This window comes from Cucumis sativus, chromosome 3, assembly GCF_000004075.3.
Source record: "Cucumis sativus cultivar 9930 chromosome 3, Cucumber_9930_V3, whole genome shotgun sequence".
Classification (NCBI taxonomy): domain Eukaryota; kingdom Viridiplantae; phylum Streptophyta; class Magnoliopsida; order Cucurbitales; family Cucurbitaceae; genus Cucumis; species Cucumis sativus.
In genome coordinates, this window is record NC_026657.2 from 35,655,209 (window position 1) to 35,671,904 (window position 16,696).

At 35.0% G+C, this 16,696-nt stretch overlaps 1 protein-coding gene across 1 annotated transcript; it reads right to left on the bottom strand.

Moving 5' to 3' along the window:
* Positions 1–300: 300 nt before the first annotated feature.
* LOC101211848 (general transcription factor 3C polypeptide 3) lies at positions 301–16,354 on the bottom strand. Its single transcript, XM_011654044.2, has 19 exons — positions 16,038–16,354; positions 15,126–15,507; positions 14,439–14,541; positions 14,137–14,244; positions 13,811–13,992; positions 13,200–13,395; positions 12,293–12,550; positions 11,278–11,427; positions 10,565–10,643; positions 9,685–9,798; positions 9,396–9,562; positions 8,475–8,596; positions 3,533–3,656; positions 3,371–3,442; positions 3,086–3,212; positions 2,792–2,906; positions 1,652–1,842; positions 1,427–1,539; positions 301–813 (listed from the first exon to the last, which is right to left on the bottom strand). The coding sequence occupies exons 2-19, from the start codon at positions 15,467–15,469 to the stop codon at positions 550–552; spliced, it is 2,829 nt and encodes a 942-aa protein (XP_011652346.1). The 5' UTR covers positions 15,470–15,507; positions 16,038–16,354; the 3' UTR covers positions 301–549.
* Positions 16,355–16,696: the final 342 nt, after the last annotated feature.

A 16,696-nucleotide genomic window follows, 5' to 3' on the forward strand; every position in this document is an offset into this window, starting at 1 on the left:
ACATCATTTTTAATAGATGCTTAAGTGACCAACATCAAATGTAGTATAGAAAATTTTCTATACCATTGTAGAACTAGAAATTTTCTCCTATTAACACTCATTCTATTTTCAATTTTTGTAAACCTGACCTAATGAAAACATTAATAGAAGCCATGTTTATGGTGTAATGCCACGAGCTGAACCGAGTTTCTGATACTTAATTTTTCGTGACAAATACTTTATATGTAGAGAAGATAAGTTTGATGTTTAATGAAGACGAGATAAATACTTGTGGCCTCGGCTAAAATAAATTTACCTCAATTACCGATACAAACATAAAACTATATTCTGCTGAATTAATAACTGATCTCCGGCATTGATATGATAGTTATATATACATAATGGACTGACTCAACTGAATCTTTATAAACTCGGTCGTAGAAGAATATATCCGAGTTTTTACGTGCTACCGTATTCTACACCCTCCATCTTTGTACAATGTATATCAAAATAAAATAAGACTTTCTTTTTGTTACATTCTATGCTGTTGCTAATAAACATGCTTTGTACTTAAAATGTGCAATGATCTTTTAGGACTTGCCTAGCAAGATCAAGAGCTCCACTCTCTTTATAAATAAGATGCAAATTGTAAGCTGCTTCTCTCCGTAGGTCACAATAGACTGAATTCTGATGTTTAATATTTCGATTCTCACCAAAAAGTTCTGGAATGGGGCAATCCTTCTGGTAAGTTGCGAGCACCTTTTCGTAATATGTAACTGCCAGTGTCACCAGTCCAATGTGATGATATGCTCGAGCTATGTTGTACAAGGCTTCCTGCAGATAATTAACGCAAACATCATGTTGCAAGAATGGTGGGAAAATCAGGTTTTGGATCAATATGTTCGAAACTATAAACCCAAAATCACTTAGGTTAGACATGTATAGACCAAAACCAACCACATTTTTTGCTGATAGCCAAATGAGCTATGCCATTTGTTGGTAGCTGCAGCAAAGTTACAGCACTGTCAATACAAGTTACAGGCATTGGCCAACTCCCTCCCTTCTACTTTTCCCAAAACTGTACTATCCGGTTGGTCTTCGCATTCTAATTACCTGCCTACCTACCACCAACCAATTAATGACCCTTTATTTGGGCTATTGGAACATCTAGCTCTCCATCCATGGGAAATACAGCATATCTTTTTGCATCATGACTTTAATAACCATAGCTTGGATATCACAATGTTTATGACCAAAACTTGCGCATTTTCTTAATGCCTTTGTATATTCTTCCATTTTTCTCACTTAGTTTCTTACTTTAAAAAAATAATTAAAGAAACTAGCTTAAATGACACACAGTTCCATTTTCCTGGTTGGCTTGTCCATGCCAAAGTTTTTAACCATATAACATCACGACTTGTGCAATTACACAATAATTATCCAATACCTGGTTGTTATCGCAAAGCTTCAAATTTTTGTAGAGGAATGCCAAGCCCTGCGCAACACACTGATGCTTGTTTTGAAGGCGGAATCCAAGAGCCAAATTGATTAAGGACGATCCTGTTTAGGCCAAGGAAGAAATTGTGGCAAGCATAAAGCAATAAGTATCTCAAATTAAGATTTTTTTATGTAGTTCTTATTATACAAGAGACCTAAAGAACAGGAACCCTACCAACACACAAGTTAATTAGGGGACTATCCGGCATGATTTTATAAGCTTCAAGATATTTCCTTGCAGCATCTTGATGATGGCTAATGGTGGTAAACTGATGCCCCGCAATGATATAGGGTGGTGCACAATCTTTGTATTTGGATTGCATGCTATTCAGAAGCTTGCAATGCCTTGAATCCCGGTTCGTCAAACTAGAATACAGGAAAGCCACAAGTATATAGTAATTTGTTCATTAAGAAGAAAAAGAGGAAGAAAAAAAGAAAAAACCACCATGCTCCTATGGAAGTACTAATTTGTTAGAAAGAAAAGATGTGGTCCATGTGGAGTAAATAATAGTCTTCCTTTTTCCAAACTAATAGATCAAAACTCTGACTAAAGGATAAAATGGTTTCAATGATGTTAATTTATTAGAAAGGAAGGATCTCTAACTTCCTTAGGATCATAGGTTTGAATCCTCACCTCGCATTTTTCATATACATTCTAACAAAATAGAAACAAATGGTTTAATGTGATGGAATTAAAGCAAATTTGATAGGAAATTGGGGTGGGGTGAAATTTGCGAGAAAGAAAATTTGAGGGCCGACTCTTGTGACCAAGCGAGAACACACTCCCCCCCCCCAAAAAAAAAAAAAAGAATGAGGACTTGCAAAGTATGGAGAGTAGAGAGCCAGGAGCCGGGAGCTGTCGGGAACTTTCAGGTATAAATTGGCCGCCCTTTGTTTCTCCAATAACAAATTAAGGTTTGAAATACCAAGGTTCACAAAAAAAAATTGAAATTTTCTAAATGTTCCTTGCTACCAGAGTATTAATACTCAAGACAGAATCTAAACGAGGAACCCATACTATTCTCTCCTTCCCCCAACCAAATCCAAACTGTGTGTGCAAGAAAGAAACCGTAGACTGCCCTAATCCGCTGAAACTCATTGAAACACTCTGCCTAAGTAGCTATAATTAACGGAATAAAAGGTATCCTCCATGTTCGGGAGAAAATCCTCCTTATCTCCCTGCAATTTTTATATCCTTTGTGTTTCGGAATAAAGTATGTCTCAAATGCAGATAGATATCTTAATTTAGTACAACATGAACACATGCAGATAGATATTTGTTCAAAGCCAGATAAAATATCAAAGACTGAAATACCATGAAGCTACTTTATAATAGCAGTTCCAAGCCGAGATGCTGTAAGGGTACTGCTTAACAACGTGCTTTGCAAAGTTGAAACCATGCATGGTACCAGTTGAGCTGAAAGCTAATTCTGTGAACATGAAGTTAACAATGAGAGAATAAGGCAGATATATGCCTCAAGTTCAGAGATTAAAACAATGCAATTTGAGAGGTATGATGAGAGAATATAATTCAAGGCCTTCACCCAACAAAGTGGCCAACAGGAAAAATAGATGTAATAAAGTGATGTAACTTGAGAAAAATACTTACGAGCTCCAAGTAACTGGAGTTCTTCCTTCCTTTCCATCGATAATGAGTTAAAAGCCAACTTTAAAGTTAGGCTTATAATCTCTAAAGCTTCAGAACATCTTCCTAAGGAAGCCAATGCCTTGCACAACTATGAAAAATCACAAGGAAAGCATTAGGTATTTGATTAAAAGGTAGGTAGGTAATGAGACTGCATAAAGATAGATACGTGATCAATGTTTATTTGGCGTGATGGAATGATAAACAAAGAGGAAAGTATAAAGATTAAGAAAAAACAGAGGTACTAACATCGACAATAAGAATATGGTATTCTTCTTCTTTCAGAAGGTTAGGCAGGGGGGATTCTCGGTGCATCCGTAGCTAGAGACATCACAGAGAAAAGAAAAGCATTCTTCGTTGAATTTTTGCTAGCATATGCAATAAAAATGAGCAAACAATAAAAAAAGTTACCGCTGGTTCATCATCTAAATCATCATAGCTCAAATTGACTCCTGCAGCCAGTGCTTTAGCCTTCTTTTCTTCCTTGATTCTTTCCCTTTTTTGAAGTAATCTCTTTGCTCTGGATGCTTTTGTTCTAATTCAAATAAAGACAGAAGTTTTTATATGCTCCTTCAAAGCAAGTATGTTTTTTTAAGAAGAGACAAGCCTCTTAAATTATTATTAAGCTCAAAGTACAAGAATATTGTACTAAGAGCAATATAAAAGAGAAAATTCAGTCTATCTCTACAACAAAAGCTACAAAACAATTTCCAAATAGAAGAAATCAAGCTAAACAATGAAGAGATCAAGCTAAACAAAACCATATCTCAAGAAATCTAATTACAAAGCATAATGCAAAATCCTCTCATAAAGAACTAAATTTAAACTAAAAACTTTCCAGAAGATGCAACTGGCTGCCTTGAAACTGCCTAACCAAATTAATCCATAATCCAGAGGAAGCTCGAAGAAGTCTTCCACTATTCAGCAGCGGCGTGAAGGATTTACTTGCCACCCATATAAAGGGAAACCCAAGAATGACTAAAGTTGGTCTTACATCGAGGAAAATACATTAAACTGCTGAAGAATTAAATTAGAATAATTCCACAATAAGAACCTATTGACTTTAAATGATCTAGTATTTCGCAAGATCGAGGACAAGAACGAGTAGCAGACGGCAACTTTGCGGATCCTGGCTCTTCCTTGCATTGAAATAGGGAATTGAGATCGGTTTCTAGAGGCTCAAAACGTTTCTGACTTTCAAGTTCAATTGACCTATCCAAAGGCTCCAATTCCTCACTACTAACGCTGAAAGGAGAGTCAAAAAAAGGCTCATACTTCTTGTTGGATTGATTGAAAGGGGTTTTGCTTGGAGAGCCCTTCGGAAATTTTACCTTCGAGTTAGGCAAAGAGAACTTAGAGTACTTAAACTGGGTAGAGTTAGGATGATAAGAAAAAGACTTAGAAAAATGGGCTGGAGCTTGAATTTGGGTGCAACTGACTTCCAATAAATCAGGATTAGCCTCTACAAATAGCTTGGAGCTGCTGGAAAAGCTGATGAATGAGAACGGGCAGTATTTTTCTTAAGCAAAACGGGTACTTGATCATGTAAAATCTGGGCTTTTAAGTACTGTTCTGCCAAAATTTTCTTTGATTTCTTCTTCCGGATAAAATACTTCGGAAATGGCTTGAGGTAATGTGGGAAGATCTTGGAAAAAATCTTCTTTTCAAATTTCCTCAGGAGCCTTATGATAAGGAAAAGAGGGAAGAAGAGGAGATTGGAGCTGAAGATGAAGATGAAGGGTTGAAAAGAGGGGCAGCAGCTGTTGGTTTCTTTTGGAATATAGCAGCTGAAATAATTCCAGCTTTTAGCTTTTTGTTCATAGGATTGGAGGAAGGAGGATCACCAAACAGAGGGCTGTTGGCTGGTTGAGGTGACTTTCCAGCTGTAAAAGAAGACAGTCATATTTTTCTCTTTCTTCATTAAGGGGGCGTTTGGGGCGTGGAGTGAGTTATTATAGTCTGTGGGTTATAATAGTTTATGGGTTATTATAATATGGGTTTGGGGTGCAGATTATTATAGTTTGGGTCATTATAATCTATGTCTGGGAAAGTAAGGAATAATGACATATATGAGAGATGAGGGGTGAGGGGTGAGGAATAGGAGAAATAAGAAAAAAAGTAGAATAGTCCTAATCCTAGGATTGTGATAATCCTTGGGACAAACATGGAGTGGACTAAAAACTGCTTCATAATCTGAGGGCCAAACGGCCCCTAAAAGTGACTCTTCAACACTTTTTTCTTGTTCCTTTCAAAACTAAATTTCTTACTCTCTCTCCTTAAGTGTGGCTCTTCAAATCCAACCAAGTTCACACTATTTTCTTTGAAATCCAAATTTAAAATCACCATTGCTTCAAGGAAGGTAATCAGCGCCGGCGCCAGCAAGGTTAAAAGTTTGTGAGTTCCATGTTTCAAAGCTTCAAAAGGATTCCTTGTATATGAAGGAATTTTTTGGATTGATTTGAGATATTCCACCCCCTCCGAGAAGAATGAATCATCAACAACTCCTTCATCCTTTAAAACCTGGTTTAATCTTTGCAAGTCAAATGGGTTTGAAAAATCCTCAAATGATAAATGGCCCTTGGTTAAAGGAGGAGGTTCAAGCTGTTCAAAATCACCAACGTGTAAGAAAAAATTATCTCAGTTAAAGTCTGTTGTTTCTAATGTAGCTGGTACAAAACCACATTGGTTTCTTTTTACTTGAATCTTTGCTTCGGAAACATTTAGAAGGTTGTTCGTTTCAGAAGCGATATTTTCCAAACCTCCAAAATGATCTCCTATAATTTTGAGCGTTTGATTGCTCCAATAATCAAGAGGGAGGTTTTTTATTTTAATCCATCCTCCATAGCCTCCAATTACTGATGGTCTGCTATGTTTACTTTTACTCAATTTCTCAAACTTTAAATGAAAATGACCCATTACTTGCCATACCTCTTCTTTTCCAACAAACTCTTCTAGAGATCCTTTAGCCAATTTAATCAAAGCATTCTCTGCAAACAATAGATTAATGATCATTTTTTATTGAAAAGATCCTCCAAGGTTCTAATTTCCCTCCAATCATCAAACGCAAATAATCATGAAATAATCCATCGATTATTGAAATCTTCTTTTAAAACTTCCGAATTTTTAATGACCCAATACTGAGTTGCACTTTGAAAATCTGAGGTGGGAAGAAATGCTCTGGTTTACCAAATCTTGAACAAAGGGTCCATTAAGCCTAATCTTTTCTGCATAACTTGCTCTTAATGACTCGGAAGGAGGCTGCAAAGAGGTCGGGAGATGATTGTTGTACCAAATCGAATAATCATGCTTCATCAAGAATCTTTCCAACATTTTGTGAAAGGATTTCCAGCCCTGTCAAGAGACACTAGAACAAATATGGATGAAGGATAAATTTTTGTTCCTCTTCCAAGCTACACACCTGATAACCCAACCTATTTTGACCTAAATTTTAAGAGCCTTGTACTTCCAAAATCATCAAAACCGTTTCGAAGAAGAAAACCATTATTAGGGTCACACAAGAATTCAGAAATTTCCTTCAAGAGACATCTAAATTGAGTGTCTGATAATGACAAGATCTTCCGAGCTTCCACGTCTTCTATATGGAAGTAATCTTTGTCGAACCAAATACATTAAGGGGCGTTCTCTACTTTGCATCTTTGTCGAACCAAATACATTAAGGGGCGTTCTCTACTTTGCATCTTTCTACTTCCATTTTCACCAAAATCAAACTGTCGTTGAAACAGAGATGGACAAGAAGATTTGGGCTCTAGGGTACTTACCGGAGAAGAAGGATGACAAACGCCGGAGGAGAAAAAGGGAGCCGGAGTGTGGTTAGGGACGAAAAGAAGGAAAGGAGGAGAGAGACATCCTTTCCTTCAAAGCAAGGATGTTGAAATAGTATATAGAGGAAAGAAATGGGATTTATAGAAAGACAAGTACCAGGAAGCAAAGGTTATGGAAACTGAAATCTTAATTGAATCATTGCCTTTTGATGCCATAAAAAGGACTTCTTTCTTTTATTTTGGGTTGATTTAAATAGGAGCTGTTTTTAGTCAGGACCAAATATTGACAAACCTTTCAGGCTTATTTCTTGATACATAAAGAACAAATGAAGTACTTCAGATGTGAAATTGGAGATGCTAGTCACGAAATAAGAGTATAAACCATTTTAACATTGCAAATATGACCAAGAGATTTCATTTTCTTGACAAAATGGAGAAAGGGCAGGAACTAAAAGTCTAGAACTGGTGACCACAAGTTTAGTAAAAACTCAAGTCAACGATCAGCATCCAGACCTATTTATAGCCAACAGGGAAAGAGCCTGACAGTACTAACCATAGTAGTAATATTACTATGTGCATGTTTGGGAGTAACTTTAAAATTGTTAAAACCATTTTTTTTCATGTTTAAAGTTAAGCTCACTTTCAAACATGTCTTTATTCTTTTTTTTTTTAAAGGGAAACAAGTCTCTTTTATTGATTAAAAATGCAACTAAAGCTCATAGTACAAGAGAATTATACAAATGAGCAAAAAATCTAAAGATTAGTAGGTGCACTCACACACCTCAACTAGGTTGACACCCCTAGCTCATCGTATCCAACAAACTAAGACAAACAAGGCTAACATAAAGCCTTTACAGCTTATGATATTAAAACATGGAAAACAAATGAGACAATTCTTGATAAACCAAAACAATCTAATTCAACAAGGAACAAAACAAAACAGAAAAAGAAGACCATTCAACTAAATGCCCTAATTATGCATAGGAAACAAAAGCACTCCAATTCAGATTGAACTCCGAGATGTTGTAACTATAAAAAAGAATTAAATTAATATTTAACTTTGAAACATGTCTTTGATCACTCAAAAAATTAATTTAATATTTAAGTTTGCACTTCTAAATGCAATCTTCATAGCACCAAAATTGGTTTTGAATAATTTAAAACATGTTAGTGATTTTGAAATTGGCAAAAGTTATTTGAAATTTTTTTAATACCCATAAGTGTCCAAGCTACGCACACCTTGATTAATCTCAAGGGACAACATGTCTGGCCTTAGAACAATTGAGTGTAAAGGAAATTCGTAGGAAATTAATTCATGGTTAATTGAACTATTCTTGAACCACTCCCAAACATGCCTTACATTCCAACAATCTCATCAAGAATTCCAGGTGATTTAGAAAGTTAAAATTACTCTAATGTCCAAAAAAATCAATGTTAGTTCACCATAGGCACTAGGAGCCATATCCCCATTCAAGGACATTGTTCATAAATCAGTCTTGTTGAGGAAAGTAAGAAAATTTGTGTTAAAAGTTATATTCCTACAATATAGTGCCAAGACCTTCAGTACTTACAAATCTGATTTCGGAGCTACAGGTTTGAATCCACGAAATAGGTTGCCAGTTTCACGTCCATCTAGTACTTTGACTCTCTCGAGCAAAACCCTCCTTGGAAGCTTCTTCTTGTTCACTTTAATCTAAAACCCAAACAAGTTATTGTTACAGAAATGACATGGATCTAGAATTGGAAAAGGTTTAAAAAAATAAAAATAAACAAATGCAGTGAAGAAATTTGAGAGAGAGAGACTCTAAAGAGTTTTTAATGGCTACAATATCTTAAATTATTAAATAATAGCCCTAACTATTACATGCTAATAAGGAAAATCACTCTGGGTATATCTAAGAAACAAAAAACGACAGTGAATCAAGTAACTGTAAGAAATAGGACATGCAAAATATAAGATTTTTGCTATTAATTTCTCTTAAACTACCAATTCACCCAAAAGCTTAAGCCGGTGGTTGAAGGCAAATTTAATTATGTATCACTAACGCCCCCTCACCTGTGGGCTTGAAATGTTTGGAAGGCCTAATAAGTGGAAATCAATTTTGATTGGGGAGAAAACAACAATGCAGGGGCTTGAACAAAGGACCTCCCTAGACCACCTACTCTGATAACATCTTAAACTACCAATTCACTCAAAAGCTTAAGCTGGTGGCTGAAGGCAAATTTAATTATATATCACTAACAGTTTCTTTTCTAAGGTACATACTTTTCAAGTAAAAACAAAGGCAATAGGCCTTCGCTATCAATTGCTTTTCTAATAAATTCTGAATCTGACAGAGCAAGGACAAGGTTTTTTTTCTTTTCTTTTCTTTTCTTTTTTAATGAGAAACCTAAATCAAATTTCATTGATGGAATGAAACTACAAGAGGGCAACAAAGGCCACGTGAGATTAAGATGGGGTTATTTAAGAATTTAAGATACTAAGAATTTACCTTTTCTTGAAGAGTCTCGATATATAAGGACTCTCGGACCAAAGGAAAGATCACCTCAACGAAGTTCTCAAGCAATCCTCTAGTTCTGTATATGTGGCAAAGCTTCAGTTTTACTTTCTCATTGAGCCACCAAGGTTTTAATTTGCTGGAAGATGAGCTAGTTGGGTCTGCATAAAGTCATAAGTACCCAAAATCGTTTAATAAGCATTGCAAGAAACACCTGCTAACTTCATCCATCTTTTAACCTGCAAGTGATAAAGCACATGGTAGTTATTTAACGAACACATACTTGAATCTTTTGGAGGAGATAGTAATGAAATGGCTTCTTTGTCTCTAGCTTCCTCAAGAAGGAGGGAGGCCAAAGTTAATCGAGCATTAATGTTATCTTCAACATGTTGAAGCACTGCAAAGGAACAATTGTCAAGTACTTGAGAAACTTAAAATTTGGTATCAACTGCCATAAATTTTGAGGTTATCTTGGAGTTAAAACTGTTCTTTGGAGGAAAATGTGGATTATTTTCTCTGTGGCTATCGCTTATAAAGCAACAAAAAATAAAAATAGATAAATAAATAAAAGAGAAAAAAGAAGAAGAAAAAGATGATGATGATGATGAAGAAGAAGAAGAAGAAACTACAAAGAGATAGAGGTAAGAGTTCTCTTATGGGCCAGTGTCGTCCAATCTTCCATGTGGAATGTTTGGCATTTTACCAAAAGGGCAAAAAATCGGTGGGAGGTGCTTGATTTAGCAAAGTTTCATGCCTCTTCTAGAGTTTTTATTGAAAGGAGCTGAAGGTTTTGCTATTATTTTTATAAATCAATCCTAATTAACACAAGTCGGGAACTTTTGTAAGGTTTGAATCATGATTCTTTAAGATATAATTTCATGTTTTACTTGGTTCAATTCCAGACATTAATGGTAACTTTCAACATGTAAAGTTCATTTTTTGTTTCAGAAAAACAAGAAAAGGAAAGAAAAGGAAAAAGACAAGTGAATTCAGTAAAGTATATCATCCTCCTTACAAGTAACCGAGAATGACATGGATAAAAGAAAAAATTACAGAGAGAAATATCAATTTGAAATCAACAATGAGATGATGTTGGACTACCAAAAAATAAAAAAGAAGCTTTAGCTGCCATTAATCAAATCATTCTGAGAATTTTGCCTCACCTTTGTAAAAGAAAACAATTGCCTGTTCTCTTTCATTAGTTGATAAGTAACACTCGGCAATTTTTAGGTATAAAATCCCCTGTTACAAAAGTAAAGCCTTGTTAATCATGGTAAAATATAAAAGAAAACTAAAGGAACAATGTTCAGACAAATTAAAAAAATAAATCTTAACATCCTAACCCTTTCAAAGATCAAAAAACATAACTAGATAAAATTAATTGAATTAAGCTAATTGAAACTACAAAATTAATGAGGTTCAATCCTCAATTTTATCATTAAACCAAAATAAAGCAAAACCAAGAGAAGGAAACGAAACAAGAATTACTGGTTGTATTTTGATGATAAATTACAAATATATAGTTTAGTAGTAAGAAATGTAATGCAGAAACATGGCAAAGTATGAAAATTGGGTTGAACCAATTATGCAGGGGGAAAAGGAAGATTACTGGTGGGAAAAAAATTATTGATTGAAGAAAATCCAGCATACATAATAAGGCAAATAGTAATTTGAGAATTTCTTATTACATAGCCTAAGACATGCATGCTTAGTGGATATAGCAATCATAAACTTACAAGAAGATCTATTAGAATTATGTAAAACGTCATCTAATACTACCCTAAAAATGCAAGCAGTTCAACCTGAAAGTCAAAACATCACCCCACCCTTACAAAACCCACTTTAAAGGAAAAACTGAAAACCATAATCAGCTTACCATGTTCTCTCCAGCATTTACTTCTTCGGACATCAGATAATATTTCAATGCCCAGCTATAGTGCTTAAGACTCATCAATGAGTCTGCAACTTCAATCATCAAATTTGAGTGATCATAGGTAGTTTCCCGTCTCAAATTAGCAAAGAGGCACTAGAAGTAATATAAAGTGGTAAGTACAATATTTTCAAACTCAAGCTAGATGCAGACATATTATCACTCCCACCCAAGTGATCCCAGTATACAGAGCAAGCTATAGAAATTATCATTTTACATAAAAATCGCAACCTACCATAATAGAGCAGGCCCCACCTATGGTGTAACATGCCATACATACAATGTTGCATCACCATAAGAAACTTAGAAAACACATAAAGCCCTCAAAGGGCATTACTTTATTGACTATAATTTCTAAGTGTATCATAAATCAGATATAGATAAACAGAATTAAATTAAAAAGATTTAGAAAAAATTAACATAATTTTTTTCACAGCCAGAAATAAGTACAAACCTAGACGTAAAATGGCTTACAGCCTTTAACTAAATTATTTCAGCTTCCCACCAATAAAGAAGGCTAACTATGTCTCCAGTTATTTATCTAATCTAAATCCGGCCATCGTTGGCATCCAAGCATACTATTTTTTTTTTCTTTTCTGATGAAAATAACGGCTTTCATTGAGAAAAATAAACAAAATAATACATGAGCATACAAAAAACCAAGCCCACATAAATAAAACATACCACAAAAAACATCTCGTAGTGAAGAAATTATTGTTTGTTATACTTCTAAACGGTGAGCTAGGATGTTTTGTTTTGTTTCTGTGTTTATACCATCTATCTATATATAAAGTGTTCTATGAAGACTGCCTGAAGAATCAGCCCATGGACAACTTAAAACAACTAAATAAAGATATTATAGCTTAACTTCCAATGAATGAACTATCATACTAACATTGCTCACTATGGATATATAAATATTAACCGCTTAAGGTAGTCATGCATTGAAGACTACACTGACCTCTGCCTTCTCCAAATCTCCAAGATGAGCATGGCAGATTCCTGCTTTAGTTGTCAAGTTTAAAGGTAGCTCATTTCCTGCACAGTACACCCTATCTGCATGTTCAATGCGCTCAAGAGCTTTGCTGAATTCTTTACTTCCCATGTATAAAGAAGCTAAAAGATCAACCACATCTAAATCAGCTTCAGATGGATGCCCTTTGATGTAGTCCTCAAGAATGCAAATTGCGCGTTCAAGATGACCACATTTTTGGTACAGCTAGCAAGGGAAAGCAGGACACAGTCAGAAAAAAGAGAGAGAACAGGGAGGAGGGGATAGATTTTAGTCACAATTAGAGCCAGCTAACTGGGCATCAGAAACAATTCCTTATCAAGAATATTTAAAGCTCAAAAGTAAAGAAACAATTAACCCATTCTATGAAATTACGAAACGACAACACGAGTGGACTTGTATTCTGATGAAATAAACAATAGACAACAGCAAAACACATCCTCAGACTTTCTAGGTTCCAACAAAACTTGTAAGAAGTCAAATATCACTAGGAAGTAGAATTTTAGATCAAAACTACTTGGCGTTGTGTTTCATTGGATTGAATAACATTGGTAACTTAATTAATTTACATAAAAGTAAAATTTATTGAATTGTGGCTAATGAGAAGATTGGAACTACAAAGTCTTGATTGCAATATTTTCTGTAAATATATATTTGTTTACAAGGCTTCACTTGAGAAGAGAAAATAGTTTAAGAAATTTTATCCACCAAAGACAAACCATGCAGAAAACAAGTAGCAGTTTCTTAAAACTAAGAGAAACGTGTACAAATTAATGCAATAATAATCTTGGAATCTTTAATGCTAAAGACCAAGGAAGTCAAACCCAATGGAAAATTAGGAGATAAAACATCAAACCTTTGCTCCTGTCATGAGTGCTTCAACGTTACCAAGGCATTGTTGATGAATCTGATCATATGTTTCAGCTGCTTTCTCACAATCTCCACGCTCAAGGTAGAGTGATGCTCGATGAAATAATAAATTAATATCATCAGGCTCTGCTTTTATTGCTTTAGAAAGACAATAGCTTGCTTGATCAATATCACCACGGTCACTGCACATGTTAAATATCTACAAGCTGTAAATCATATTTCTTCACTTCACATACTAAAACTAAAAGTAATGACTTCAAAGGAACACGGACATATCCGAAATTCCTAAATTAGCTTATACTATACTTCTTAGGTGCATCATGCATGTCACGTAAAATATACAATAGATACATCCTTTAATTCTAATCAAGGATGAAGGGTCTTTAAAATTAAGATGCAATTGGTCAACGACAATGTCCTGACCTCAGGCTTTTGTGTCCATCCTTTACTTCCTTATATCGATAATGTAAAGACAGAACACATGAATATATAGAGATGGCTGCAAAATATATGAAGTAATAAATAAAGTTGATCTTGATTTGACAAAAGCATTATGTCACCTTCTAAAAATATATGCATAGTGGAAGAGGACCTCACATTGACCATGAAAATAGCAGTTTCCAGAGAGATGAATCTTTTGGCATTAAATGTGCAGCAAGCATGTAGAATCCCATGGCCTTTACATCATCACCAATTGCATTGTAAACAAGTCCAAGTGTGTGGTACGAATCAGGTAAATCTGGGGCTCGTAGTACAACTTGGCGCAATAAAGATATAGCCTACAACCATAATGTTTCGAGGAGTAGATTCAGTGATATGAAAAGAAAAAAGATTGCTTCGCTTGTTCTCTTTGTAGGCATTGTGTTGTGAAGACTTAACAAGAAATCTTCAAAGGGAATGAGATCATCTCTAAGATTTTGTACCTTTTCGTGCTCGCCTTGAGCATAACATAAAGTTGCATCACCAAGCAACTTTGTAACATCGCGATTAAGTTTTTTCTTTGATCCTTTTCGTCTACCTCTTTTTTTAGGCTACAAGGACACAGACAAGCTTGCATTTTAGAATAGATAATAGATTAGAGAAAATATAAAAAGATAAAAATAAAAGGCCCAATATAGTGAAGAATTTTGATATGGCAGAGTGAAGGGGATGACAAAATGACTTCTTTCAACAGCCAAAAGCTTCCCTTCCTCTGCTTAATCAAAATAACTAGCATGCACATTACCTCCTTTAACTTCCTCCTAGACCCATAATTCATAGCTTCCAAAATTTCATCAAAGCTAGCACCAGAAATGTCTTCTACCCTGCCTCTCTTTGCAGCTCTCTCACTGTTTTTAGGGGGCAAAGAAAGGAAACTATATGAATTTTATACCATAAGCAATTTAGAATCAGCAAGAACGAGAACATTCAAGAAGGTTAGTTTGAGCTAATATACACAAACAATATCAATTCTGATATATGTTTCTTGTTATATGAGTTTGTTAGTTGGAAGTAGGCACAAGCATAGGCTTTGTTTTAGCTCGTGCATTTGGATGAATGAAAAACTACCCTTTTACTAGCGAAATGCACCACTTCCAAATTGAAATTTTCAAAATGATAAAACAAGGATGAATTAGTAAACCACCATAAAATACAGAAACAAAAATAAATTCTGTACTGACACTGCATCACAACATTCCATCATCTCATCACCAACTTAACAGTAACTAAAATTATTTTTATAAATTTTGCAGGTGCCAGGTAGGACCATGCTGTCAATATAGTTCAATAAAACCTTCGCACGTAGATACTTCCAGTACATTTTTCAAGTGAATCCTGTCTATGGAAGGGAATTGTTCTACCCCCAAAAGAGGGTTAGAGAAAACATTAAGAAAAAAAGGGAGTGAAAGAGCAGAAATAGAAGAAAATTTACCTTTGACCATTTGCAAGAGCTTTTCTCTTTTTCTCAGCAAGGGCTTCATATTCAAGGCGCTCAAATTTTTTATATGGTTGGACACTAAAATCTGTTCCTTCAACAAAATCAAATGGATTTTCTCCGGCCTTAAATTTGAATGTGTATCCATCTTCTTCTTCAATATCATCCTCTCCTTCATCCTCCACTTCTTCCTCTCCTTCTTCCTCTTCCTCCTCCTCCTCCTCCTCCCCCTCTCTATCCTCGACTCCTGTTTCTACAACCTCTTTTTCCGTTCCCAAAACATGCATAACTTCACCAGGAACCTCTTCACAGTCAGAAATTCTACTCCCCTCCTTTTCCATTCAAATGCAGGTTACTGGAAACTCTTGAAAAAAAAATTCTGAGCAAGAAACAATAACAAATTTAAGAACATAAACGTAATGAATGATTCAATAGCATTTAGAAACTACAATAAATTTATGTGAATATGACATCTAACAGTAAAAAGAAGCACTTAAAATTACAAAAATAATCCTGCCGAGCGGTTCTCGGAACAAAATTGAGGAGAAATAGTTCACCAAACAACTGCAGTCAGTGCCTGGAGTTCTTAAACTTTCCCCAACCCAAATGTTTCTTAGGGACGAACGACACAAGCCAAATATGTAATGTAAAAGTAGCCACCATTGGAAAGAAGACACTCAATATTACGAACAAACAAACAAAAAACTACCCAAAATTAAGCTATGAACACGAAATTAGCCAGAATAAAAAACTAAAGGCTGAATTTTTCTGTCACCGCTGCCGATTATTAATCAGACGAGTAGTGGAGTTTCGATAACCGCCAAATAAAACTCAAAGAGCTGCTACGCTAACAAACAACTTCTATTCACTTGAAATTTTTTGTTTCAATTTTCTATAATGTTAGGTTACCTGATCGAAGGGTGGTGGCAGCCCAATGGATGAAAGTGGCGGTGGTGGGGAAACGGCGAAGAGAGGGAAGGGCAGGAGAAATTGTAAATGCTAATCCAATTTTGGAGGGAAAGAATAGTTTAATCACAAATTCGTTCAACCTTCGAACTCAAAACAGCTTACAAACGTTTATGAACGGCGAGTGGCGTGAGGGAAACGGCGGGGGCGGCGGTCGGTGTGGCGGGTGAAAGTGGCTAGTAAATTGGAGGAAGGGGCTATGATGGCTACAGAATTTTGAAACAAATATTCAAATAAAACAAAATTGAATTTGTCACTATCCGATTCTGTTTTTAAAACTGTTCTTCGATTCTATAAAGTTCGAAAACAAACATTTTTGTGTTTTTATTGGAGGTATTATCTAATACTATAACAAAACTTCCTGCTCAATCAATATTATGAATACTAAATATTTGATAACTAGTATTGTAAGAGGATATCAAATCCACAGAATTCAAACATTTTCTAATATAACTGGTAAATATTTTACCATTTTTATTATATACATAATTGAAATTTTATATTTTAAAAAACAAAATTATATTAAATACATATACAAATATTTTAAAAACATGTTATTAACTCAAATATAACAACAATATACCAAAATATTTACGATTCCT

Excerpts from the sequence above, each read along its gene's own strand:
- LOC101211848 (XM_011654044.2), bottom strand. The coding sequence starts at position 15,469 with ATGGAAAAGGAGGGGAGTAGAATTTCTGACTGTGAAGAGGTTCCTGGT. Across the intron at positions 14,245-14,438 it reads CTAGGAGGAAGTTAAAGGAG|CCTAAAAAAAGAGGTAGACG; the intron begins GTAATGTGCATG and ends GTGTCCTTGTAG. Across the intron at positions 11,428-12,292 it reads GAGATTTGGAGAAGGCAGAG|TGCCTCTTTGCTAATTTGAG; the intron begins GTCAGTGTAGTC and ends TATTACTTCTAG.